At 45.9% G+C, this 26254-nt stretch overlaps 1 protein-coding gene across 3 annotated transcripts in view; it reads left to right on the forward strand.

Annotated features, from left to right (window-relative positions):
• BAZ1B (bromodomain adjacent to zinc finger domain 1B) overlaps positions 1-26254 on the forward strand; it is a 44476-nt gene that overhangs the window by 13533 nt on the left and 4689 nt on the right. For all 3 annotated transcript variants that reach the window (XM_041425063.1, XM_041425062.1, XM_041425061.1), the window contains exons 6-17: positions 418-615; positions 1759-3454; positions 4963-5101; positions 5579-5709; positions 7039-7150; positions 13584-13682; positions 14099-14276; positions 14718-14903; positions 19002-19149; positions 20635-20782; positions 22917-23035; positions 25247-25395. In XM_041425063.1, coding sequence (XP_041280997.1) covers positions 418-615; positions 1759-3454; positions 4963-5101; positions 5579-5709; positions 7039-7150; positions 13584-13682; positions 14099-14276; positions 14718-14903; positions 19002-19149; positions 20635-20782; positions 22917-23035; positions 25247-25395 — 3303 coding nt within the window. The remainder of the gene's footprint in view (positions 1-417; positions 616-1758; positions 3455-4962; positions 5102-5578; positions 5710-7038; positions 7151-13583; positions 13683-14098; positions 14277-14717; positions 14904-19001; positions 19150-20634; positions 20783-22916; positions 23036-25246; positions 25396-26254) is intronic.

The raw sequence follows: 26254 nt of genomic DNA on the forward strand, positions 1-26254 counted from the left end.
GCTTTTTGTCTGCTCTTTGGTAATTTGACAAGTGAGGCAGTGCTGACCTCAAAGAGTACCATGTGCAGAGGTGCTCCTTTGGTCTCAGGAAAAAAATGAAACATGGATATGTAAAAGCTGTAAAGTCAGTAGCAAGCAAGCTGGAGGAAGGTCAGAGATAAAACAGTGGGCTTTGGCAAAAATTCTGCATCATAAACTCATGGTTTTTACTGTTTTAGCTATCTGATTCTCCTACCAATCTCTGTGTCTCAGTTCTGCAAATGCTGTTTGGTTTGAGTCTTTCCAAGAGAGCTTTGAATGAGGGAAGAGTTTTTGGACATGAAGCAGTACAATGATCCTGGTTCCTTGTAGGTGTATGATCTGTATTTATAATTTGGTTAAAAGTTAATCATTAACAGTGTGTCTGTTACATCCAAGATCATCAGCAACGTTCCAGCAGATAGCTTAGTCCGTACAGAGCGTCCTCCCAACAAGGAGATCCTGAGGTACTTCATCCGTCACAATGCGCTACGTGCTGGCACGTGTGAGAATGCCCCGTGGGTTGTGGAGGATGAGTTAGTGAAGAAGTACTCTCTCCCCAGTAAATTCAGTGACTTCTTGCTTGACCCACATAAGGTAAGAATTCCTGAAAGTACCTGCTTTGCTTTGCCACCCATTCCTTGGGTCTTGGCAGAGACCTCAGTGTACTGGTTGGGTTTTAGAATCACAAAATCATTAGGATTGGAAAAGCCCTATAAGATGATGAAACCTCACTGTTACCCAGCACCACAGAGGCCACCACTAAACCATGTCCCCAAGTGCCACGTCCACATATCTGTTAAATCCAGAGAGAAGCAGAGCAGGAAAACCTACTCTTTTGTAGGTTGACCTCTTGAGAAGTGGCAAGGCTTGAACATCAGGAACAGTGGTGTGCTTTAAAAATTTGAGATGCAACTGCCTTTTTATTTTTCCAGTGGTTTGCATTACTTGTCTACAAGTAAAGACGTGATTTCCTGGTGTAAGAGAAATGGGAGAGCTACAGTCTTTATGTGGTAGTGTCAGGTGTTGGGCCCAAGACCTGGATGCATGTGACTGCGTGAGGCCTGATTCATGTACAGGGCTGCATTGAGCGATGGCAGATACTACAAATTTAGTACTGAATACATACATAGCATGAATGGGTTCTTCTGGCCCTTAGTGCTGACCAGCCAAATATAATACTGACCAACTAAATGCCATACCATGAAATGTGGTGTCTTCAAATCCTTCTTCTGGTGTAGAAAGCACTATTTGGTTCATTCAGTAAACTCACTTTTTCATAGACTGTCAAGTGTTGTTTTAAAACTAGAAGATAAATATTTGTTCAGGACAAGGGGGAATGACTTCAAATTCACACAGAGTAGGTTTATATTGAATATTGGGAAAAAATTCTTCCCTGTGGGGATGGTGAGGCCCTGGCACAGGTTGCCCACAGAAGCTGTGGCTGTCTCATCCCTGGAAGTGTCTGAGTCCAGGTTGTACAGGGCTTGGAGCAACCTGGTCTAGTGGTGTCTGTGCCATTGGCAGGGGTTGGAACAAGATGTGGTCTTTATGGTCCCTCCGAACACAGGCCATTCTCTGATTCTGATTATGATTGCAGAAGCCTGTTACCCTTAATGCAGTGAGCAATTTCATTAGGAAAAAAACATTAAAAAATGGGCAAAAATAATTGACAAAGATCTAGGTAAGTTTTATTTACCTTTCAAGATTAATAAAAAATAATTCTTCCTTTAATTGTAGTATATGGCTCTTAATCCCTCAACCAAGCGGAAGAGCTCTCGATCACCTGAAAGAAAGCTTCCTAAGAAATCCAAAGCAGATGGATCTTCACTGGGACAGCCACTGAGTCCAACCCTATGGTGTCATGTGCATTTGGAAAAATCTATAATTGGCTCTCCGCTGAAGGTGAAGAACTCAAAGAACCCCAGTTGTCCTAAAGAGGAGCTGGAAGAGGTGATGAAAATTGTGTCACCTGCTAAACTTGGTTCTAACTTTCACATTCCAAAGAGGAGCCGACTAGGAAAGGGCAACAACAAATCTTTGGACAAAAAGCAAAGAGGCAAAAGGGTTCTGAATGGGCAGAAGTCATCGGGGAAGGCAAAGTCTCCTAGGAAAGGTTTGAAGACCCCCAAGATGAAAATGAAACAAATGACACTGCTGGACATGGCTAAAGGTACCGCTAAGGTGTCTAGGGCCCCCAGGAATTCTGGAGGCACCCCCGGATCTTCCAGGAAACCCCAGAAACATCTGCCTCCTGCAGCGCTCCATCTCATTGCCTATTACAAAGAAAACAAAGACCGGGAAGACAAAAAGAGTGCTCTTTCCTGCATCATCTCCAAGACAGCTCGGCTGCTTTCCAATGAGGACCGTGCTCGTCTCCCCGAGGATTTACGAGGGTTGGTACAGAAACGCTATGAGCTCCTGGAACACAGGAAAAGATGGGCCACCATGACTGAGGAACAGCGGAAGGAGTACATGAAGAAGAAAAGGGAAAAGCTGAAAGAGAAACTGAAGGAAAGAGCAAAGGAGCGGAAGGAGAAGGAGATGAAGGAAAAACTGGAAAAACAGAGGAGATTTGAGGACCAAGATCTTAAAGGGAAGACACTGCCTACTTTTAAACTGGTTGATACTCCAGAGGGACTTCCTAACACACTTTTTGGGGATGTGGCCATGGTGGTGGAGTTCCTGAGCTGTTACTCAGGGTTATTGATGCCAGATGCTCAGTATCCCATCACAGCAGTGTCCCTGATGGAAGCCCTTTGTGCAGAAAAGGGAGGCTTCCTGTACTTGAACAGAGTGCTGGTCATCCTCTTGCAGACCCTGCTGCAGGATGAAATTGCTGAGGATTACGCTGAGCTGGGAATGAAGCTTTCTGAAATCCCACTTACTCTGCATTCCGCTTCCGAGTTGGTTCGCCTGTGCCTGCGCAAGTCAGATGTGCAAGAGGAAAGTGAGGTCTCAGATAATGTAGATGAAAGTAAGGATTCAGCAGCTTTCGAGGATAATGAGGTACAGGATGAGTTTTTGGAGAAACTGGAGACATCGGAGTTCTTTGAGCTGACTCCTGAAGAGAAATTGCGGATCCTTGGAGCGCTGTGTCACCGGATCCTAATGACGTACTCGGTGCAGGACCATGTGGAGGCCAAGCAGCAGGCCTCAGCTGAGCTGTGGAAAGAGCGCCTGGCTGTCCTGAAGGAGGAGAATGACAAGAAGAGGGCAGAGAAGCAGAAGCGAAAAGAAATGGTGGCTAAAACCAAGGAGAATGGGAAAGTAGAGCATATGATGGGAAGGAATGAAAAGAAAAAACACGACATTATGAAAATAGAGCACCGCGTGGAAATTGAAGCCGATGATATGATCAGTGCTGTGAAGAGCAGGCGCCTTCTTGCCATCCAAGCCAAGAAGGAGAGGGAGCAACAAGAAATACAAATGAGAGGTAAGAAAAATTACCTAGCGAGCAGAGTGTTTGTGTGTTGTGGAATAACTTCATGGCAAAAATGACAGCCTGTTTTCAGAAGCATTGTCTGAATGCTTCTGAATGAAAACTTAAGAATATAGATCTCAGAATCACATAACAGAGCATTGAATCTCCAGCACCATTATACCTAACACAGTATACACCCAAGTGACCTCTTCTTTTGTGATTCACTGTCTCTAGATTCCACAAATAGGGATGGCTATATGGAATTTAAGGGATTTGCTAACTGGAGATTTATAATTCATCTCCTGTGGTTCCTGTGGCAGCTTAAACTTTGTAAATCTAAGAACAACTAACCTGCTTCTAGTTTTTTATCTGTATGTGTCTTTTCATCAGTACCTTTCTAATTATGGCAGGCCCAGGGAGGTTGGACAACACAGTATCTGTTTTAGGAACAGAAAATAACCAAAAATTTGTCTTATGTCCAAACATCATCTTGTTCTTGGGTACAGAGGAGATATTTCCTGCCTAAAATCAGGTCCTACTGCTGCTGCTGGCCCTGCTGCTGTTCCTATGGTAAGCTTGTTGGCAGCAGCCCTTCTCTCATATCAGGATTTGGGCAATAAATCTCAGTCTAGAGTTTGTCTACTGAGAATTTAAAGTACTTTAAAGAATTAGTTACGGGGCTGTATAAATATAAACTGTCCACTCAAACCTCTCTAAATCACGAGTTGTGACACCAGACCTTGTTTCTGTGTAAGTAGTGCTGCTTGAGGAGTAAAGAGAATACTTTGGAATTACAGTTTCGGGGTTTTATTGGTTGTAAATGTAGATGCTGGGTGGATGGAAGTAGACAGTATTGCTCATCTAGGTTGTTATTTTCCTTCTGAAACCAGTGAGGGGTAAACATCCCTCATGGAGCCTGGCTTTTGCACCTCAGCTGGAATGTGGGAGTATCTGTTCTGGGAGACCAAGAATCACAGAGTGGTTTGGATTGGAAGGGACTTTAAAGTTGATCATGGTCCACCCCCGCTTCATGGGCAAGGACACCTTCCACTAGACCAGGTTGCCCCAGGTCTCATCCAGCCTAGCCTGGCACAGAGAAGCTGTGGCTGCCCTACCCTTGGGAGTGTCCAAGGCCAGGCTGGACAGGGCTTAGAGCAACCTGGTCTAGTGGAAGGTGTCCCTGACCATGGCAGGATTGGAACAAGATGATCTTTAAGGTGTCTTCCAACCCAAACCATTCCATAATTCTGTGATATGACAGTTTTTATCCAGGGTTTCTTCAGCCCAGTCCATTCTTACACCTTGACTACTTCTTCTATATCTATCTATATGGTTGTTGTTTTTTTTTTTAAGAAGAGTGGGCAGAAAATAAACAGAAGAGTGTATGATTGTAAAGAATGTTTATTAAAATCCCCTATAAAATGCTTTTTTTATTCCCATGGTATAGTAAAATAAAAGACAATATTGATGTCTGGATGCAATAAAAGAAAGCTAATGCTGCTCTCTGCTGATTCTTACAGTGAGGATGGAGAAAGAAGCAGAGGAAGAAAGAATCCGGAGGCATAAAGCTGCTGCTGAGAAAACTTTCCAGGATGGAATTGCCAAAGCCAAACTGGTGATGCGCAGGACCCCAATTGGCACTGATAGGAATCACAACAGGTGGGAAAGGAAATGACTATGAACTTCCATCTCTGCCCTGAGAGAGGGGCTGTGTCAGATACCGTCCCCCAGGAGGGATTGGTAGGGGGGATATATAGAATTGCAGAGGAGAGAGAGGGGGAAAGTATTTGTGTGTATGAAGTATAGTGGCTGCTTATGTGCTCAGCTTTTTGAAGCCTTCCCATGGAGGTCAGGACCAGTGGAGGTTCAAGTGCTGGCATTGGGTGCTCAGGAACCTCATTACCGTTACCATATTTTCTTCTTTTTTTTTTCATGACTGTTGCACAGGCATGCTCTTGGAATAGATTTTAAGCTAAGCCTTCCGTGTTTCTCAGCTGGGCTAACATAAAGATATGCATGCATTCAGCTTTAATGAGTTGAGCACACAGATGCTTCTCCACTCAATGCCAATAAAAGTGTGTGTGTGTTTAACTAGCCAGAAAAGGAGACAGGTACCTAATAACACATTTCTTACAGGTACTGGCTGTTTTCAGATGAGGTTCCTGGCCTGTTTATTGAGAAAGGCTGGGTACACGACAGTATAAACTACAGATTTACCCTTCCCCATCAGAAAAAGGAAGATTTGAAGAAGGACTACAGCCCTGGAGGTACGGTCTCTTGAGGGTATTTCCTCTGCTCTGACTATTCAAATGGAGACATGAGTGTGAAAGGACTGTCTAGTCTGAGTGTTTTAATGGGGATACTCTGATTTAAGCCTTCTTTTAATCCCAGAAGCCTGCACAAAGGAGGCGCTGGTGATATTTGCATTCTGCTGCTGCAGGTCTGGAGACGTGCCTGCAGTGTTCCACCTAAAGACTGTGGCATACAGTCTGCTCTCCTTGAAGGAATGAGGTTGATGTCAGTTGGTATCATCCCTCTAGTTCACTCTGACCCTGCTGAGTTGCAGTGTGCCAGACTCTTGCACAATTAGCTAGTTTGCTGCAGAGTGAGAATGTCTGTCACAGTGCTGATATTCCGCTGGTGCCAAGACTCCTAGATTGGCCTGTGGAATAGTAACAAGCAGGGCAGTCTGTTAGATACTCACAGCTTTGCTGATTGAGATTGTTTTGATTGGGCGGACACCCCTCATGCACTTCCTCTCAGCCTGCTCTTCACCTTTGAATCTGCAGGTGAGGTGCAAGGGACTTGCTGAGCTTCTAGTGCTTCCTCTGTGATTTTGCCTGGCTCACTTGGAGCCTGGGTCCTAGAGCCTTGCAAGCTTGAACAGGCACAAAAATCTATCTGTACAGGAGGGACCTTAACATTTCTGTGTGGAAGTAGCTCTTGGAACAGCAAATACTGCAATAATCTGACTCAGCTGAGTTTCAGTTGTGATCATTTCTTGCTTTTGGAACATCACATTCTGGCACTGAGTCCATCTATGGCAATCCTGCATGGGAGGCCTTATGGAGCTAGATCCAAGCCCTCACCTGGTGGGATTGTCTTAGACAAGGGGCAAATTGGACACCTGTAGAGGAATAGAACAGGGCAAACCTACAGTGAGATCCTTCATCCAGGTGTAACTTTACAGCCACCTGTGTCTTTGAGACTGACTGAGCTGAAGGTGTATCATTCCAAGCTCATCCGTGGGTGTATTTTCTTGCAAGAGCTGTTTAAAATACTGACCACCTGTGTTCCTGATCAACTTTTTGCTTCCAGCTGCTTTCATCTCTCAGCTGCTGCTGCAGGCAGTGGGCAGGATTTCAGCACATTCCTTTGGAAACTTAACAGTCAAAGTCCTGAATGAGCAAAGATTTAAATTCATGTCAGAGTGTTATCTGAGATGCTCAGAAATAAAAATTCATGCTGCTTATACCTCCTTTGGTTTTCAAAATGCTTTGTCATTATAGAGCTAGAAAGTGAAACTAGTTTTATGTGTTTGGAATAGTAGGAATGCTGCTCAGGAATCTACCTGAGCCTGTGCTTTTCTTTTGCAGAGAAGCGGAAGAGCACAGGCAGTGACAGCCGAGGGAACAAACTGCACCGCTCCATGCCCACCACAGACCTGCCTGCTGAGACCACCACTCCCAAGCAGGGCCAGAACTTATGGTAACACACACTTCCATGGCTGCAAAGTACTCAAAGTGTAAAGGTCAAGGAATCTAGACAGATTTCTTTTATTTAACCTACTACAAAGCTGTTCCTCTTTCAGTGCTGAGCAGTTGGGTTGGTTCCGTAGCTCCGCAGGCCTCTGTTGCTGATATTATTACTGCCCTGCTAACGGGTAGCCAGTCCAAGAGCCAGTGGAACCATCATTCTACCTAATCAATCATACAAAGCCAGTATAAATTAAGCTATTCAAATGCTTCTTTGATGCATTGCTTTTTAAATATTTTATTCTTCCATGTTGACAGTGTCTTATCCCTTTAATGTTTCCATATGCCCAGTCTTGTAAGTGAATCAGATCTACCTTTGAGCATGCTTGATTGTAACCTGCTCCAGTAATTGGCCCTATCGGTGTCCTTAAAGAAATTCTCCTGTGTTGAATGTTGCTCTGTGTGGTAAGGAGTGCTCATCAGTTGTCCCCATGCCAGAAAACCCTGGCTAAGCTTCACCTGTTAATTGCTGTGGAGCATTGTGTATTTTTTAGATAACCCTGAGGATAACTGTCACAAAGTATGTGCTCTTGCAGCTCCCCTCTTAGCAGGGTCTGTCCCACGGAGTTCCACTGCTGACACACAAAGTGGGGTTGCTTGGTCTTTAATAAATAGAGTTGAACTTATCTCCAAAGATTAGTTGCCAGTCAGAGCTACTTTACTAAATGTGTACCTGCTCCCCTACCAGGAAGTGTAAAAGAGACTGAAATTGTGGGTGTCTTGATTTATCTGAACTGCCAGCATTGGGTGCTGACTCTTGGTATTGCCCTGCTGCTTATCTGTCATGGCAGCAGGTCATAGGATATCACAGAGTTTCTGTGCTTTCCTTCACTGCCCCATCCTCCCATGACAAATCCCCACCCTGTTACCACTCTGGGCCTTTGCACATATTGCCAAAATTCAGGCAGTTGGGCTTTCCTAGAGAATGGGTCCTGCACAGGCAGTGTGATCCACAGGGAAGTCCTCTGCTCTTCCTAACTGCCTCCTCTAACACTTGATCTTTATTGAGCAGAGATGGCAAGGTGTGTTCCAGGAGAAGGACTAACTCCATAAGGAAAACAGTAGCTTAAATTTGCAGAGCACATTGCTAACACTGAGGGCAGCATAGAGCCAAATTGGATGAGTTAATTAACACAGATTAATTAACAATTCCTTCAACTTTTGTGACTCCAGGCTGAAATTGAAAAAGCACAGTATTTGATCTGCTCATTCAGGTTGGCAACTCCCAAGAACATTCTGAGGGAGATCAGTGTGGTGACAGAGGCAGGAGTGCTGTGTGGAGTAACCAGTCACAGCGTGGGAGGAGTAGCTCTTGGAACCAGGTCCTGGACACACTCAGTGCTAAATTATATTCTGTCACTAAGAGCTGCTTTGTATGGAGTGACCATAATGGATGGTATTCTCCTTTTAGAAAAGAAAGCAACAAAAAGAATTAAGAAGCTTCTTTAAAAAAAAAAAGCTTAAAGTGGCAGCCGGAAGCCCAAAACACTTTCAAAGAGATTTGCCTTAGATTTTCCTACTAAATGGTCAGAGCAAGAGCTATCTCTTACCTTTGGGGGAAAAAAAAGGGTTGAGGAAGTTGGAAACAAAACTGTAGCAGCAATAACAAAACATTTTGAGTTCACATCAGGATAAGGAAGCTGTTAAAAGTAAGAAAGCCTACTTAAGACCTGTGGTGGATCTCAGTGAAAGAAATAAAAAGAATGATAAAGTGAAGTACAGACTAAGGGCAAAACAATTTTGTTTTCCCCTTGGGGAACAATCCTGCTTCACAAAATCTATTGTTACAGGGTCTGCCTTCGGAGAAGAGGGAAGCTCTTTGCATGAGAGACTAATTGGCTAAGAAATACTAAATAAATTACAGAAATACTCTAAACTTGTATGTTCAGCAGGGAGATGGAGAGTAATGCTAGAGGAAACTGGGGAAGTCTCCTAAAGAGGTTTTCTTTGATAGAGAAAAGAGGGATCAGGAAATAAAAGCAGCAAATGGCTGTTTTGAAATAGAGAGGAAAGTGCTGCAGCTGAGGTACACAACTGGCTGCTGCCAACTGCTGTGGATCTGTGAATTGCACCTGTTCAAAGCACCAGTGGACAAATTGCTGAGAGAGGAGTTCATTGAGAAGTAGGAAATGCAAAGGTAATTGTCCAGGCACACAGAGGAGGCCTCAAACCAGCAGATGCTGCAGTCTGGAGGGGTAGCTTGAAGAACTGTTACTGCATACCTGCTCTGCCTTTTGGCCACTCAGACATCAGACACTGAGCTAGGAAGGGAGGGTTTTGGCCTGGCTGTTATGCCACAATGTCCTTAATTTCTGTTCTTTCTTGTCCCTGCTAGGAAGGACTTTTAAGTGCTGACAGTCACTGCACTTGCTGGTTTTTTTACAAGGGTCTTGTGCCTGTGTGCACTGTTCTGCCAGGCAGGGGCAGCAGTGCAGGTAGAAGAGCCAGGCGTGGGCCTTGAGCAGGGGCACAGAGGCAGCTTCTCAAAGGACACATAACCCCTTCTAATTGAGTGCTGTGCTGACTGCCTCTCCCTGAGTGATAGGGCATCCAGAGCCATGCCTGCAGCTAAGCAATAAGGTCTTGCAGCTGAAAGGTTTTTCCTTAAAGATCTGGAGCTCCTTAGAGTTTGTTTGCTAAGTACCTGTCTTACACCTGCCACCACTTACATGTAAGCATCCACAGAAAGCCATGTGACAGGCTGGGAGCTGTTACTTCAGGGGATAGCCAGGAACTAGAACTTTCCTCTGAGGAAATCCATATTTCTATTCCTGTATTTTCCTTTGGGGCCATTGCCATTGATCTCAAGGACTGCTCTGAGCATAAATGGTTATGGAAGAGTCTCCTCCTTGGCTGCTTTTTGCATGTTGTCCTTGGACACTGTGAGGAGCCCCAAGCTCACACTGAAGTCCTTGGATATCTCTGTTGTTTGGACTTGTGCAGCTACAACTCATAATTTTGGCATGTGCATAGGAAGTTTCATTTCTTTGTGTTCTGCTTTAAGTTGTGCTGTTTGTCTCTTTTACTAGTGGTATGTGGGACATGGGATTGAGTAGCCTTAGAGTGCATATACAGCATCTTTAGCTTTACCCTTTTATCCTTTAGAGTGATGAGACTGCAAAATTAAACAGCAAATTAACTCTGATTAGTTGTATTTCACAGTCCTGCCCCTTTTCCCCTTTAGCATGGTAGCTGGTAGGGCACTGATAAAGGGAGAAACAGATTTATACTTCTATCAAGAATAAATAATATCTCACCGAAGTAGTTCTGCTCTTGGTACTTTGTCCCCAAAAACAAAAGGGTCCAGTGTTCAAGTGTTAGTTTAGTGCTGGTGAAAGTGCAGCATCATAAACAATTGGTTACTTCTGTCTTCTCCAGACAGATGGACTACTCTCTCTGTTCATGTTGTGCTCCATTTGCCCAGATGTTGATCCTTATTAAAAAAATCTCCTTGTTCTGGATACATAGGCTCTGAAGAAGTCTCTGTCCTTACCATAGTGCTTGTGAGCTGTGTACTTCCTGATCTTTACTGCAAGAATCATGGGGGAGTCACAGCCTTGGCAGGATATTAGCATGCAGGAGACTTCTTGCTCATCCTGGTCAGAAAGGAGTTGAATTTTGGAAACAGTGGCATCTCTGCAGAGTAACTGCAGAGTTGTTCTTCATCTGTTAGGAATTCTGCATGGTATGGTGGGTCCCCTCAGCAGACAATTTGAGTTAACTATGAGTGGGTGCTGACAGACTCCATTCTCTTGCCTATATTCTACAAATGGAGTTCCCCTGTTACCACCAACCCTCCCAAGCAGGTACTGGTCCTGGGGTCCTCTAGTCGTTGTCCTCTCAGTTTTGTTGTTCCTTAGGCCAGGTTTTAGACCTTTCTTTGTCCCTTGCTTCCTGTAGCCTGAAAACAGGTAGGAATATTCAGCCTGAGTGAATGCTGAGAGCTGCTTTTGACTTGATTCTTCTGCCATTTGTGCTTTCTGTTCTGGTTGCTGACCAGTCTGTTGGCTAGTGCTGCCAGAAATGTCATGGGAGAATCTAGACTGTTCTTTGTGAATGCAGGAAGCCCTGACATCAGTCAGGATTTCTCCCTTGTATATCAATTTGAAGACCTCCACCTGGTCTTGACTTTCCCAAAGGGATCTTTCCCATCCCTCTGAGTGTGTGATTAACCTGTGCCAGGCCACATGAAGGACACTAACTGTCTTACCATCTCTCTGCAAGACTCACTTTTGCCTTCCCTATTTAAATTCCCTAGCCCTGTCTTACCATGTCAATACTCCCAGCCTGTGGTTGAGCTCCAACTGGATGGGCAGGCAGTTGCTACGTGCCTGGAGCTAGTTTGGGAAGCAGGAGCTGTGGCTGCACAGAGCAGAAAGGGGTCACTAATCAAATTAACATTATGTCTCCGATATGTTTGTATTTTGCAGATCAGGCTTAGGTTCAGGCTTAAGTAGATCAGTTCCCTGTCCCAAAAATACCAGTTCTTACTCCCAGGGTGAACTGGGAAGATTTAAGTACTTTCCCTAGCCCATGTCCTTTTCAGCAGGAACAAAGTTGTACCAGGACTTAACTCTGACTTTTTTAAAAGGGTGGCAGCTGCTTTCTGCAACTGCCCAGCAGCCTGTGTTGTCTTCCCCCAAAATACTGGAGAATAGAAACCCTACGTGATGACTGTTTTCAGTGTCCTTTACTTTTTACAGTGTGACAAAACAGTGCAGTGAGTTCTCCCCTTTAATTTGTCTACATGGGAGAAAGCAGGGGAAGCTCAGAGATTGTCATCATGAATATTCTTCTAGCTGGATTCCATGGTGTATCACCAGCAATGTCTGATGTTTTATCACAACCTGGGCAACACATCTCAAGGTGTCTGGGAAATAGTCCTGTGCTGGGTATCTGTAGAGCAGATGGTTTGGAGTGTGGTTTATGCCATTCCCTGGTGGTGACAGATTCTAGTGGGTGAAGGATATCTGAAGGTGCTCTGTCCTGTTCCACAGGGAGAGGTGCAGAGAGTAGTGGTGCCCAAAGGTTTTGATCACCGCATGCAGAGTGAGGATGCTCCACGGGGTCAGATATACTGAAGATGACTGGCTAAAAAACATCCTGCTTCCATTGTTGAACAATCAATCCTATGTTAGAGTAATGAATTTCCTAGCTGAATGCAAACTGGGAGGCTATTGCCCTAGTAGGACCATACACAGAATTATTAAATACTTTCAGATATGGTGTTTAGTAAGTATTTCTGCCAGAAAAATAAGCATTGTGGAAACTGGTATTCCAAGAGGAGCCACAACAGTATCTTTCTCTAGTTGTTACTTGGCTCATCTGAGCTTGTGCCCAAGAAGAAATATTAGACCTGGAATCTTCTGATAAGGATCACAGAGTGATCCTTTGCAGTTGCTTCCAAATAAGGTTGATTCTCCTGTTTCCTGTCTTCCCTCTTCTAATGAGCAATCCTCTAATAGAAGATAGGGAATTAGTCATATTTTCTGTTAAATGATCTCTGATGCTCGAGTTGAATCCACATCCCATCACATGAAGAATCTCCATGGTTTCCTGGAATAGAATTGGAAAGAAAAGAAGGAAAGTGCAGAATTTCAGGTTGTCTTAAATCTCATTTAAATGTACAACCCAGCATGCAAACGTGATTGTACTTTGGAATTAAAGAATGTCTTGATTTAGAGAACTCTGTAAAAGTAGTTCCCCTTTTAGATTGGACTAACTGCTGAGGCCATTGCTGTCCTCAAGAATTCCTGAGCAAGAAGGTTTCAAGCTGATCAATATGGTTTTCAGATTCTGTACTTGAGCTTTCAAGTTTGGGCAAGCTTAGAGAGAAGGACTTAAGCACTTGCAGAGACAGAGCCTGCACAGGCACAGAGCTCCAGCAGCAGAAGTTGTGTGATCAGCCAGGACATCTCCTTTTTAATCTGGGGACTTCTGGTTAATGAAAGAAAATACTACTAAATTGCCATGCTGTCAGTGCACAGTGTGTTAGTCTTTGCTCGTACATCTAACACAACATTCAGATCACTTAAATTAACTGCAGAGTAATGAATGGAATCCCTGGGATAGACAACTAAATTCAAATGTCAAAGTTTTAATAAACTTAATGGGGAAAATACATCTATAAACCAGTTTTGTGTTTATTTTGATTCTGTTTTTCGTACCCTGGCATTGGGTACATTTGGGGACCTTGAAACTAAGCCAGTCTGAGTCAGAATTCTTCTACCAGCATTCCTGGAAATGTTTCACCTTGCTCCATGGCATCAGGATATAGGTTACCTCTTATCCCTACCTGCCAATCCTTGGGAACTATTTAGAAGAAGAAATTGTGTTGTCACAGAGATACCCTAGGTGGTCTAGGTACATTTTTTTTTGTTTTTCAGGTTTCTCTGTGACAGTCAGAAGGATTTGGATGAGCTGCTGGATTGCCTGCACCCCCAAGGAGTAAGGGAGAGCCAGCTCAAGGAGCGCTTGGAGAAAAAGTGAGCCTGCTCTTTGTTCTTCTGTGTGTGCCTTCTCCCAAGTCAGAGCATGTCCTTGGCACAGCAATCCTTGCGATTCCTGGGGCAGCATCCCAGGCTGGGCTTTGATTATTCCTGTCCTGAAAGAGGGGAGGACATTCAGGTTGAGTAATTGCTGGTTTTCTTGGGCAGATTCTTGATAAATAACACTCTGAACAGTGAGGAAGTTCTGCCAGTCTTTAAATTCCTCCTTGAAACCAGGGGCAAAGGCAGTGCTGGTTGCTCTGAGCCAGAACTGCCACGTGCTTTCATGTGTCTTTCAAAGAACGTTCTGCATGGTGGAGCTCATAGCTCTCAATGAAGACCATTGTCCCAGAGCCTGCCCAGCTCCCAGGACAGTGCTCTGCCTGTACTCAAAGGTTGGGTTTGATTTCCAGGTATCAGGACATCACACATTCCATCCATTTGGCTCGGAAACAGAACTTGGGCCTCAAATCTTGTGATGGCAACCAGGAACTGCTGAACTACCTCCGGAGTGATCTGATTGAGGTTGCAACGCGGCTGCAGAAGGGAGGCCTGGGATACGTTGATGTGACACCAGAATATGAAGCAAAAGTGAGTGAACAGGCAAAGTACTGAACAAGACAAGTGTGAGATGATACTTTCTGTGGAAGGTCTTCAGTCTTTTGTTCTCCTCAGACAAGAGGAGCAGGAAATCAGTTTTCTCATTTGTCCTTTAAACAATTATTTCAAGATTACACAGCTGATGGCTTGAGGTGTATGCAGGTCATAATGTTGGAGCTGAGTGTCCTGTTCAACTGTCCTGTTTTCATATTCTCATGATAGGCTTCTTTGTGGAGCAGAACTCCATAGCTGATTTTTATCTTCTATGTCAAAGCCAGCATGTCTTGTTGAGACAGCAGCAATATGCTGATTCCATAACCAGGTGTGGCAGTTAACCACACTGCATTAGTTACCACGGGTGTCCACTTGCAGGCCCACTTCAAGCAGTAGAGTAATATCCAGCTGCTACAGGGTCATATGTTCTTCCAACAGGTGTACTCCCTGGGGAGCCTAAAGGATTTTGGAGAGTGTGTGATTGCGCTCCAGGCTGGTGTTGTTAAGAAGTTTCTGCAAGGTTTCATGGCCCCTAAGCAGAAGAGAAGGAAACACCAAGGAGAGGATCACATTGCCAGGGCTGAGGAGATAGATGAAGACAAGAAAATGGCAGAAGAAGCCAAGGTATTGTTCACCTCAGGGCTCTGTTTTGGTCTTGCAGTAGAACTCTTTGAGCAGTAGCAGTACATTTTATGGAGTACTAAATCTTGATCAACTTCCTTCCATTTCACATTTGAAGTTGAATGTGTTTGGTGTTTATGAGGCCAGGTATTGCCTGTTTATTTTGAGGAGTAAATGCATGGGGAAAGTAAAAATAATAGTGAGGAGTTACCTAATTTTCTCTTTGTGAATAGGAAATGGGTCAGGTTCCTTCCATACAATTCTGCTTAAATAAAAGTATATTATGGAGAGTTTTCACAGAACTTAATAGGAGTTAGAGAGGACTTACAGTGCTTTGGTTCACAAAGAGAAGGAGAGACATGTTGGGGTTCTGGTAACTTCAAGGGAGTGAGATTCAGGTAAATACCACATTAGACAAAGGGAGATACAAGTTGTTGGATGTGTGGAAGCACTTGGGGAGATGTCTGGGCAAACAAGCCTCCTGGGCAAGCCTCCAGGAGAAAAACTGTATTGTGGGCCTAAATACGTATACATCCTAATAAAAGGGATAGAGAAGCGCTGCAGAGGGTTGGGAAAGGTACTGCAGGCACTTGTGCTGCACCAGTCTTTCACCCTAACAGGGGTACTAGAGTTCAGGGGTAGTTTCTGTACACTAAGTTGAGCAAGATGTTAATGCCCTGTGACAAGACTTTCCCCACTGCCCTCAGCTCTGCCCTGACTGATAACTGACTTCAGCAGAGGCAGCAATATCAGAATCAGATCAGCAGAAGTACTTGAAAGTCCCAACTTAAAAAATAATATTTCTTCACCTGTGTTTACCTGAAGGGAGCAGGCAAGAAAGGTGGAGAGAGACTAATTTACAAGAGCATGTAGTGAGAGGACAAGGGGAAATGACTTCACACTGGTAGAGAGTGGGGTGAGAGTGGATATTGGGAAGAAATTCTTTCCTGTAAGAATGGTGAGGCCCTGGTACAGGTTGCCCAGAGAAGCTGTGACTGCCCCATCCCTGGAAGTGTTTCAGGTCAGGTTGGATGGAGCTTGAAGCAACCTAATCTAGTGGTAGGTATCTTGGCCTGTGGCAGGGGAGTTTGAAACGAGATGAGCTTTAAAGTCCCTTCCAACACAAACCTTTCTGGGAATCTGTGACTGAGGCTGGAGGTAGTTTCTTTGGTGTGGATCTGTGGGGCTTTTTTTGAAGCTCCTGTCATTATATGCTGAATGTTTGTTTGAACATCAGGTCTTTGCTAAGCTGTGGTATTGGTGTGTTAGTGGGATAATTTGGATAGGTGCTAGAAATTTTCACATTCCTCAGTTGTCCTGAGGTATTTAAACTTTGCTAATTTTAAATCTTCCAATAATGGGAGGATGCTGTGTCCCGAAAGCTCACAGCAAAATGGAGTGCTGTAAAATCGGTGAGGTCTGAGGCAGAAAGGACTTGGATCAGCACATGTCCTGTTTCTACAGCAGCACCATATTGTGCCTTAGTCCAGTCTGCCTTAGAGCTGTAACCCTGAGGGGTGTACCTGTAGGGCATATTCAGGGTAGCATCAGATTTACTGCAACACGGTCCCAGTATGCAGTTGTGCAGGTTTTCCCCCTGGAAGCACTGGCTTTAGTGTCATGCCAGTCTCTCTGGAGCATTTATTTATGCAGTGCAGTGCTTACTATCTCATTCAGACTTTTCTAGACCTTTGTGGTGGTACAAGCAATGTTCAACTTTTTGGGGGTGTTTGTTCGTTTGTTTGGTTTGGCAATTTTTTTTTAACCTCAGTTTATCTGGAATAAGCTTTCTTTTTGCCGAAGCAGAAAACCTTTACTGATGACGTTGAAAGAGCAGACTATTTCTTAGATACAGTTATCTGAGGAAAATCCCTGACTGCCAGGCAGACTGTTCTGAAGAAAAATCTCCTGCATAGGCTAGGAATTATGAAGCCTTTTGAGCCAGAACTGCACTGTGAGCACATAGGAGGTAAAATACAGCATAGCCACACTGGAAAAATATACTCAATGTGCTTTGAGACTTTAGAGGAAGAATTGCAGCCCTGTGGTATGGGTATGTCTCATTTTCCCTGTGAGAAACAAGTTATGGCTTAACAGGCACCCGTTTGCTGACATAATTGTCTGTACTAAGGGTTCCTGCTGGCTCAGCTGCATTGCTGGAGCTCACACTGCTGAGTGGCATGGGATTGCAGTGAGACCTGGCTTGTGGCTGCTCCTTAAAATCAGGCTGGTGCCTCTGTTGATGAAAACATTCCCATTTCCAGTGGCAGTAGCATGCTGGACCGTCCCAGAACAGGACAGGGAATATATGACCTCTTTGCAGCATGACATTGCATCACTACAGCATGAGCAGAGTGAAGAACATGGGTGGCTTATCACCCCTGTGACCCGTGCTCAGTAGGATGTGCAAGGGGAGAGTCAGTCTGCACCTGCAGACAACCCCTCAAAGAGCAGCTTCACAACCAAGCAATTCCAGTTTCTGCTGTTCCAAGGGGTTTCAGCTCAGGGTGCCGGGTGAGACCCTTTGTACCCAGAGCCTTGTCTACCTTTACCAAAGTTGGTGTTTTCTGTCACTCTGAGGTTGACACGTGACTGAGGACTTGTCCTTTTATTCTGGGGGTTGCTTTTTGGTTTTTTTCCCTGCTTGGTTGTTCCTATCCAGTAAGGAGGGGATTTAAGTAACTTCCTCCAGTCTCCCATTTTGCCTTGTTGGCAGCTGGCACTCTCTTGGTACTAGTGCTGCTCAAATGCCAGAGTCTCCTGATGCTTGGGAGGTAAGGCTAGAAATTTGTTAAATTCCACAGACTTGGGGAGAAATATCTCAGCAAAACTTGCCAATAGCTTTTGCAGATTTATCTTGGCCCAGCATGTTAACAGCAAAACCCATGGAGCAGTTCCTTGGAAAATCAATTATACCGTATGTGAAGCACCTCAACAATGTTCTGCAAAGAAAGAGCGCAGAGCTGTGTAACCTCCACAGTGGGCTGGGCAGCTTTACGTTTGTCTCCGGTGGTTCTCCAGAATCCACATCAGCAAGAGTAGCGATCCACATGGCGCTAGGGATGTTGGCATTTCAGAACAGTTCGTGTGTTTTTCCAAGCATCTAATATATGCTGTGCTTCCTCAAATTCAGGCAGAGGAGAATGTGCAACTCTGCAAAACTCCCAGGTTTTCTTTGGCTCCCAAATTGCTGTCAGCTGCAGAGTTTAGATTTTCCCATCTGACACTTCACTGTTTGTTTTTTCATTCTCCTGAGGTGGAAGAACATTAGCTAAAGGCCTATTACATCCCTGTCATGTCTGGGCTTTCGCCTCACTCTTGTAGAGTACAAGATTACCATTGGTGAGGATATGGCTCTGGATAACTTCTGTCCTGCTGCATTTTGGATTTATCAAAATGGTACTTCAAACCCCTTGAGCTGAGTGTATGGTTTCCCATTGGCCTTGCTCTGTGGAGACCCTGGCAACTGCCCTGGTGCAAGGCTTGGCTTTGATGCTGTCATCCTCATTCCCAGTTTCTGGGATTTCAGATTAGCTGAGGCCATAGTGTCTCAGGGAAGCAGCTGATTTCATATTTGGCCGTCCAAATGCCTGTGCAGTGTGATTGTAGCTGGTGGCACAGGGTTCCCTCTGCTGCCTGAGAAACTCAGGGACTGCATGGGTGTGTTGCTGCGGTCCAGGTGCCTGTGTGGTACCCACTGGAGGGCAGCACAGGCCACTTCAATCCTCCTTCCACTGTGATTGCCAGCTGTTCCACAGCTTTCCTCCCACATTTTACAGTGCTAGATTACTGCCTTTTATTTTCTTAGCCTGCTGATTATTTGGGTTGGACCTTCAGAGCAAGAATTTAGTGGAGTTCACATAGAATGATTCAACCTGACTGTGAAATGCAAAACAGTTGACTGTTAGGAACAAACTGTCTGATCCAGGGAGACTGGATATGGATAAACGACAACCAGAACTGCTGAGGTAACACAGAAGGAAAGAAATATCAGAGTTGAACTTTGGTTATGAAGGGTCCCAGCTAAGGGATATAAAAACATCTTTAGACTGAAGGCAGCTGTGTCTGTGCATCATTGTAAGATGTTAGGTCTGTCTGCAGGTTGCTTCAGCCATGGAGAAATGGAAGACAGCAATCCGTGAGGCCCAGACCTTCTCCCGTATGCATGTACTGCTGGGAATGCTGGATGCCTGTATCAAGTGGGATATGTCAGCAGAGAATGCCAGATGCAAGGTGTGTCGCAAGAAAGGTACGCATTCCTACCCACAGAATTCCTGCCTGTGCAACAGTTGGATGTTGTCACCTCTCTGCTGTGCTTAGGTGACGTGTCCTTGTAGTCTGTCACTCGGTGGCTGTATTTTAAGTTCTGAATGTCAGGATTTACAGTCAGCAGCAGCATTGATCTCTCAGAAACATTTGACTCTTGACTCCAGTAAACCATTCTTATGTAGCTAGTATTGCAGAGCTGCTATCCCCTGGATATTTAGGGTACTTGGATGAAAGTCCTCTACAAATCCTTCTGGGAACGTTTGTGCAACTGTCCATTCCCTAGTTTTCATTTTTGGAATGGTCTTTGGATCTCTGAGCCTTGTCAGTTAATCCCGTCTTTTAGAGAAGGAGCAAGCAAGGAGGGGTTGGAAAGGTTATTATGGGGAAAGCGAGGTGGGATATTGCTGCTCTGATGCCAGAGTGGCAGCAGAACTACTCAATGAGCTGGGGAGGTCACCAAACAGGTGATGAGGGCATACTTTCTTCGTGTGCACTGTAGAATGAAGGACTTCAGAGTCTTCCTGGTGAAGGCGGAAGTAGAAGGGGTGTCAGCAGAGATCAGGTGCTGGTATTTGTCCTGCCATAACCTCTCCTGTTGGATGGGAGCCTGGAGAAAAGAGCCTGGTGGCACATTCTCCCTCACCACTTTTATGTTGCTGAAACTAGTGGAAAATGAGGGCAGGCAGAGCTTGGGGGACTGCTGGGCAGCTTTTGTTTACCACAAGGCTTGCCATCCATCCCTTTAGAGAAGTAAGGGCTGAACTGGTGCAAAATCAGCCTTCACTGCAGAACCTCAGGGGTATTCCAGACCCTTGCCAAAACTACCCTTCCTGCTGTTGAGAGGAGTTTCTAGGCAAAAGTAAGGGGGGGGGGGGGCTCACCTGAAACTACCACAATAGTTTCACAGAAGCTAAGAACTGAGATGTTAGTGCGGAGGGCTTGCCAGCTTGTCTTTCTTTTTCTACTTCAGTAAAGGAAAGCTGGCTCAGGATTGTTTCCCGGTTTCCCTTCATCAGTGGGAGGCACAGAGAGAGACTAGTCCCGCTGCATACTGATTTTCAGTGTAGCCTTGTCATCCTGAGTAGAAAGAAGATACCATGTAGGTTAAGCAGAATAGCTCCATTTTCAGCTTAAAGCTCTGGGGCCCTGTTTGCAGCAAACTTTCCCCATGTTTATCTGAGTGGAACCTCTTTGACAGATTTCTGTCTTTGCCTTCAGTGAAATCTTGGCAGAGCAAGGGACTTCGCATTGGTTTTGCTGGTTTTTAAATGCTGCTGTTCATAAATATAGTGGTGGGACAGAAAGAAGGATCCCCAAGGAAGGCCATCAGAGAAAGGCTCTCTGCCCTCAGAGGGGACTCTGCATCTTTCTCTTGGTTAATCCTGCCCTCCAGCACTGCAGCAGCTTCTGCCTCTCAGGTTGAGTGAGGCTGTGGCCTTGCTACAAGCGAGCTGCACTTTCTTAGGTGAGGATGACAAGCTGATCCTGTGTGATGAGTGTAACAAGGCCTTCCACCTGTTCTGCCTGCGGCCGGCACTCTATGAGATCCCAGAAGGGGAATGGCAGTGCCCAGCGTGCCAGCCCTCGACAGCCCGGCGCAGCTCACGAAGCAGGTGAGTGACCTTCCTGCCCGTAGTCTTGTCACAGCACAGTCCTGGGCCTCTTTTCACAAGACCCAAACCAGCCTGGACAAAGCCCCTTTAGAAGGTTTGAAATCACCCAGTTAAAGCAGCACTGGAACAGAAGAAAAGCAGTTTCAGGATGTAAGTTCAGCACACATGTTGTACTGATGCATTACAAGTTCATGAATTTTGATAAATATCTTGGGTTTGGAAATGAAAACATAGGCAAAACGCCCACCAAAATTAGTTGCACTAAGAGTTGTTGTTTCCTTTGAGCATCTGGTTGGGTTATTTCTTCATGTAGTTGGTGGCTGCAGTTCTGTGGATCCTTGGGCTGGGTTACTGCAGTGTTCTTGTAAGCTAGAGCAGACATTACTCCAGGCTGCAGCTCAATCCCTGCTCTGCTATGACAAGTCAAAATGCCATTCTAATGGTTTTCTGTACCTGATAACCTTAGCAAGACAGGACCACTTTATAATGTGACAAAGGGAATGTGATTTGAGGAAGTGTGGCAAATATGAGTAGTTGCCTCCTGACAGCATGGGGTTAGATTGGTTTTTTGAGTTGCAAGCTGGAACTTAAGCATTTTACAGTGAGTGTCATTTGCTTGTGCTACTGCTACCTGTATGTCAGTGAGGTGAGGCTGTCCAGTGGCACCTGATGCAGAGAGCAGATCCTCCCTGACAGAGCAGCACAGTAGAGGTGTGCCAGCCAGTACCGTGCAGGTGGTGTATGGCCTTGAAAGTATTACTTACTCCCTGGACACCATTTAAGACTTCATCAGGCTTGTGCAGAAATGACAGGGCTTAAAGGCAGCTCTTGTAGCCTGAGTTCATAGTTACTTTGATGTGGCAAAGTCATGTGCAAGCTGCTCAGCTCCTGGCCCAGAGCCATCAGGTGGAGAACACCTGTCCTGTTTTCTGCTTTCTGCTCTTGTCTTCCTGGCTGAGATAGGAAAAGAATGTCAGCCTGGCAGATCTTTTACCCTCTGTGCTTTGGAAGTTTTATTCCTTTTGTTGCTCAAGATCCTCTTTCTCCAGGGGATTTAGACTCCCACAGCAGCTTTGCCTGTGCCCCCTTTTGCCTGTGCATGCTGGTTTTTAATGGTCTAAATGAGACCCCACCAGCAGTGCTTCAGCCTGTTGGAGCAAGTCCAGGGAGGCCACCTAGTTGATATGAGGGATAGAGCACCTCTGCAATTAGGGAAGGCTGAGAGAGTTTGGATTGTTCAGCCTGGAAAAGAGAAAGTTTTGGGGTGACCTAATTGCAGCCTTTTAGTACCTGAAGGGAGCCCACAAAAGAGATGGAGAGAGGCTGTTTACAAGGGGGAATGGCTTCCTTGACATTCTTCCTTGACAGAAGGCAGGGTTAAATTGAATATTGTTTGGGAAGATATTCTTCCCTGTGAGGATGATGAAGTGATGAGTGTAACAAGGCCTTGCACAGATTGCCTAAAGAAGCTGTGACTGCCCCATCTCTGGAAGTGATAGAGCTTGGAGTATCCTGCTCTAATGAGAGGTGTCCCCTGCCTATGGCAGGGGGACTGAAGGAAGATGGGCTTTAAGGGCCCTTCTAACCCAAACCATTCTATGATTCTGTGAATGATTGAACAGTCACAGATGAGAAGCCAGAATGTGCTGGGCAGGGAGTCTGCGTGGCTTCTGACTTCAGCACATGAGGAGCCTGACATTCTGTTCACCAATCTGTTTCCCGTAGTGTAAGGAAACCAATCTATTTCCTTAAGTATAAGGAAAATATTCCAGCAGGAAAAAGAACCCCTCTTGAAACTCTTTAGGCCGGGCCTGCAGACCTGGGCAAATAGCAAATCGTCCTCTCGGGGAAGAGTAATTACACAGCAATCCCAGTCTTATAATCCCCTGTCCCGTGGTCATGGTGCCTGGAATACCAAAAAATACCGAGGTTCAGCTCTTGGGAATTTTCAGTCCAGATGTTTAGCTGAGGAAGTGCCCTTTGAGCTGCAGCTATAACTTGATATTCTGGAATACAGCAAGCTGCTTTTGGCTGAGCCTGGTGTTTGTTGTACAGCCCAAACAGTACCAGGGTCCCCGGGGCCACTGATGCTCAGGCTCTTGTACCACAAACACATATACCTGCCTTGTTCTAGGAACTATGCAGAGGATTCTGCTGAAGATGAAGGTGAAGAAGGTGAGGAAGCTTCTGATGAGCCAGATGCTGAGGAAGAAGAGGAGGAGGAAGAAGACTATGAAGTTGCTGGACTAAAATGTAAGGCTTTGACCATGTAGAGAAATAACAGAAAATAGTAGCCCTCCTGCCTTCAGTATCTGAAATACTGATCCTCTTTGGGATTTGTGCTTTTCCTCATGCAGACCAGGTATAGGCCTAGGAGATGTCACAGGGAAAGGCTGTGGCTGTGCTGTGGTTACCTGGGGACCTGGAGGTAAACCCTTGGCCATTTGTGATGGAGTCAGCACTAGCAATGATTGAAACTGCTCACTGCCCAGTCACTCCCTGGGGACACTGATGATGCTGTTCTGGGGGCTGAGAGGGGTCAGTAGAGACTGCAGTGGGCTGGGTGGGTCAGCAGAGCCTGCAGAGCAGTGGGATTGTCAGTCTCTGCGCCTACAGGATTTGTTGTACACTGGAAGCTGTTTAATTGCTTATGGGAGCTCTCATCACAGCCTCCTCTCCTTTCTTTTCTTTTTCCCACCATTTCATAACTCCTTGAGTGCAGGACTTCTAGTGATTTGGCAAGGAGGCATTTTGAAATAGGAGGACTAGCACTTCCTCTCTTTATTACAGTGAGAAGGCACAGTGTTCCAGGTGTAGTGGACCACCAGCACCCTTTGATCACATACAGAGACCACTTGGGATGCTCCCAGGGCAGCTGGGAGGAATAAAAGACTGTTTTCTAGATTCTTCAATGTCTGCTTCTTCACCTAAACATATTTAGTATATGTATCCACTTTGGTTTTAGGGGCATTTGATTCAGTCTCAGTTGGGCAACTTGTTGCTCTGAAAAGCTCAGTCTGGGAATGGCACACTGCCATCATTTGCTTTCTGTCAAACTGTCCTTGACTGACATAACATTAAATACAGGTTGTCTTAAATAGGGCAGATGGAATCCAGAGACTGGGACTCAAAGGATTATCCCGTGTTCTTTTGAGGGTTTCCATCCAGGCCTGAGCCTTGATTCCTTTACTTTGTTCTGGTTTCAGGGAGGCTCACTGATACCACGGCTGTGCACACTGCTTGTTGTCCTGTGGTGTATCCATGTCCACACTTGGAGTGTGTTTAGCCTGTGTTGCATGGCCAAGGCAGGAGCTGAGCCAAGCTTTCCAAACAATGGCAAAAGAGGGTTATGGTCACTAAAAATAAAGTGCTAAATGCAACCCCTGGCTTTAGAGAGCATTAACATGGAAAGGTCACCATGGAAAACTTTTGTTTTAATAGAGAAATCACATTGATCCTCATGGCGTTTATCCTGAGGGATCTAACCTAGAATGTTGGATTGTCAGACATTTAGCACGTGCTGCACGCTTGACACACAAGCAGAGTGACAGCAGGTGGATGTTCTGCGGCCTTGCCACACGCCCAGCATGATGATTTATGGGACAGGGCTGGATCAGAGGCTGCAGCTGAGGTATCCAGTGTGCTGGATACAGCTCAAGGACTTGGGATCAGGTGGAAGGGCTTTGAGTTGGGAAGGCAAACACATTCTCCTCGTACAGAAGGGTCATGGGAGAAATTTAAGACAAGGGAGTGCGTCAACATGCTTGCATTGCCACCAGTGTGGAGCTCTGAGAGCAGATACACACAGGCAAGTGCATTTCTTTAGGATGTAATGTGGCAGCCCCAAGTCTTGGGGAATAAAATCCCATTGTTTCCCACTTGAAGCACATGGAGCAGCTCCCAGCTGCAGTAATTTGACACTCCCCCTGCACACAGTTCCCTTCTCAGGGGGCTTATCCCACTGTGTGGGCCACTTGGAAAAGCACCCATCTCCAAAACTAAGGAGCAGAGGGGCAGCAGGAAACTGAGGAAACTCCAGGTTTCTGCTCCCAGTGCTTTCAGAGGGTATTTTGCTGTTTGAGACAGCTGTCTGTCCTTGCATTGCTTTCCTGTCTTTCCCTCAAGCCTTGATGTGTTGGGGACTCTTGGTGCTGCAGGCAGAGGGGTTTGCTGTGACCTGCAGTGGATGATCCAGGAGCTCCCAGGATTCCCTTGGAGCTTGAGGATCTGCTGTGTGTGAGTACCCTTTTCGCAGCAGGATTTTGCTAGCCATGGCCTCTTCAGGCAGGTGGTGATGACTCACAGATCCCCTCTGTAGAAGATGTGAGAGTGTAGCTGAGATGAGGCCGGGTGGTCCCTGGGCTCACCAGCCTGAGTGAGGCTCAGCCTAATGTGGGAGGCAAAAGGTGGTGTCTGCTTCCCAGATGCACCCAGGCCTCTAAGCCCATGGCTTATCTATTTCAGTGAGGCCCAGGAAGGCAGCCCGGGGCAAGCAGGGCTCCATGTACTCCTCGAGGCAGGGAAGGCACCAGAGGAAGAAGCAGACGCTGCACCCTGTGCGGGGACCCCGGCAGCGCACGGCACCTGTCAACGGTGCAGACATCGATGAGCTGGTAAGAGCCGAACTTCTCCCTGGAGACCACTCACTTTGTGAGTTATAAACCAAACAGGTGGCATGCTTCCTTCCATCCCTTTGCAGAGAAATACCCTGAATCCTAGTGGAAGCCCGGGTTAGGCTGGGTTAAAAAAGGATACATATCGTTAGGGGCCTGCTGCAGACAGAGCACAGATATGCCAGGCATCCCTCCCCAGCCGCTTTCACACATTGTCCCCTTGAGCAGCAGGCAGCCTGCAGCTTGTTAAAGGGTTTTAAATAGTATCCATATGTCTCTGCAGAGAGGTGGGGGAACTGAGGGGGTCCTGGATGGCCAGAGAATGCCAGCAATGCTGGACCCTTGCTCCCCAGCCTTGGCCATTTTATGACAGTTGTTGTCTGTATGGTCACTCCCCAACTTCCAGGACATAATTTGGCTGGCTTAGGTTTCACTTGATATTTAAAGAATAAAACTATAGGCTCCTGCACAGAGCAGTCTGTGTGTGCTGGGTAGGGGGAGCTGCAGCGACTCTGGGGAGCCACACGCCATAGGGGATACATGAGGATACTCCAGCCCCACAACCACGTCACAGTGCCCTGCAGATCTGCCATCTGTCCTGTGACCAGCAGTAGTGGTGCTGGTGTATCCTATCACTCTCCTTGCTCATGCACTGTGGACTCACTGGTGCTTATGCTAGGTCTGGGGGGCTGTGCTCATGGTCTGTGTTATACACTGGAGGGCAAGCAAGCCCAGCATAGACAGCCACAGCCAGCACAGAGGGATATTCCAGTGGGGAAAATCTTACTGGAACAGCACACTGGCTCAGAGAAGAGGACTTTGCCATGATTTATCACTTGTCCTGGGAAGAGACCGGAGC

The sequence above is a fragment of the Onychostruthus taczanowskii genome, unplaced genomic scaffold (genome assembly GCF_017590055.1).
Source record: "Onychostruthus taczanowskii isolate IOZ18803 unplaced genomic scaffold, ASM1759005v1 scaffold86, whole genome shotgun sequence".
NCBI classification, from domain to species: domain Eukaryota; kingdom Metazoa; phylum Chordata; class Aves; order Passeriformes; family Passeridae; genus Onychostruthus; species Onychostruthus taczanowskii.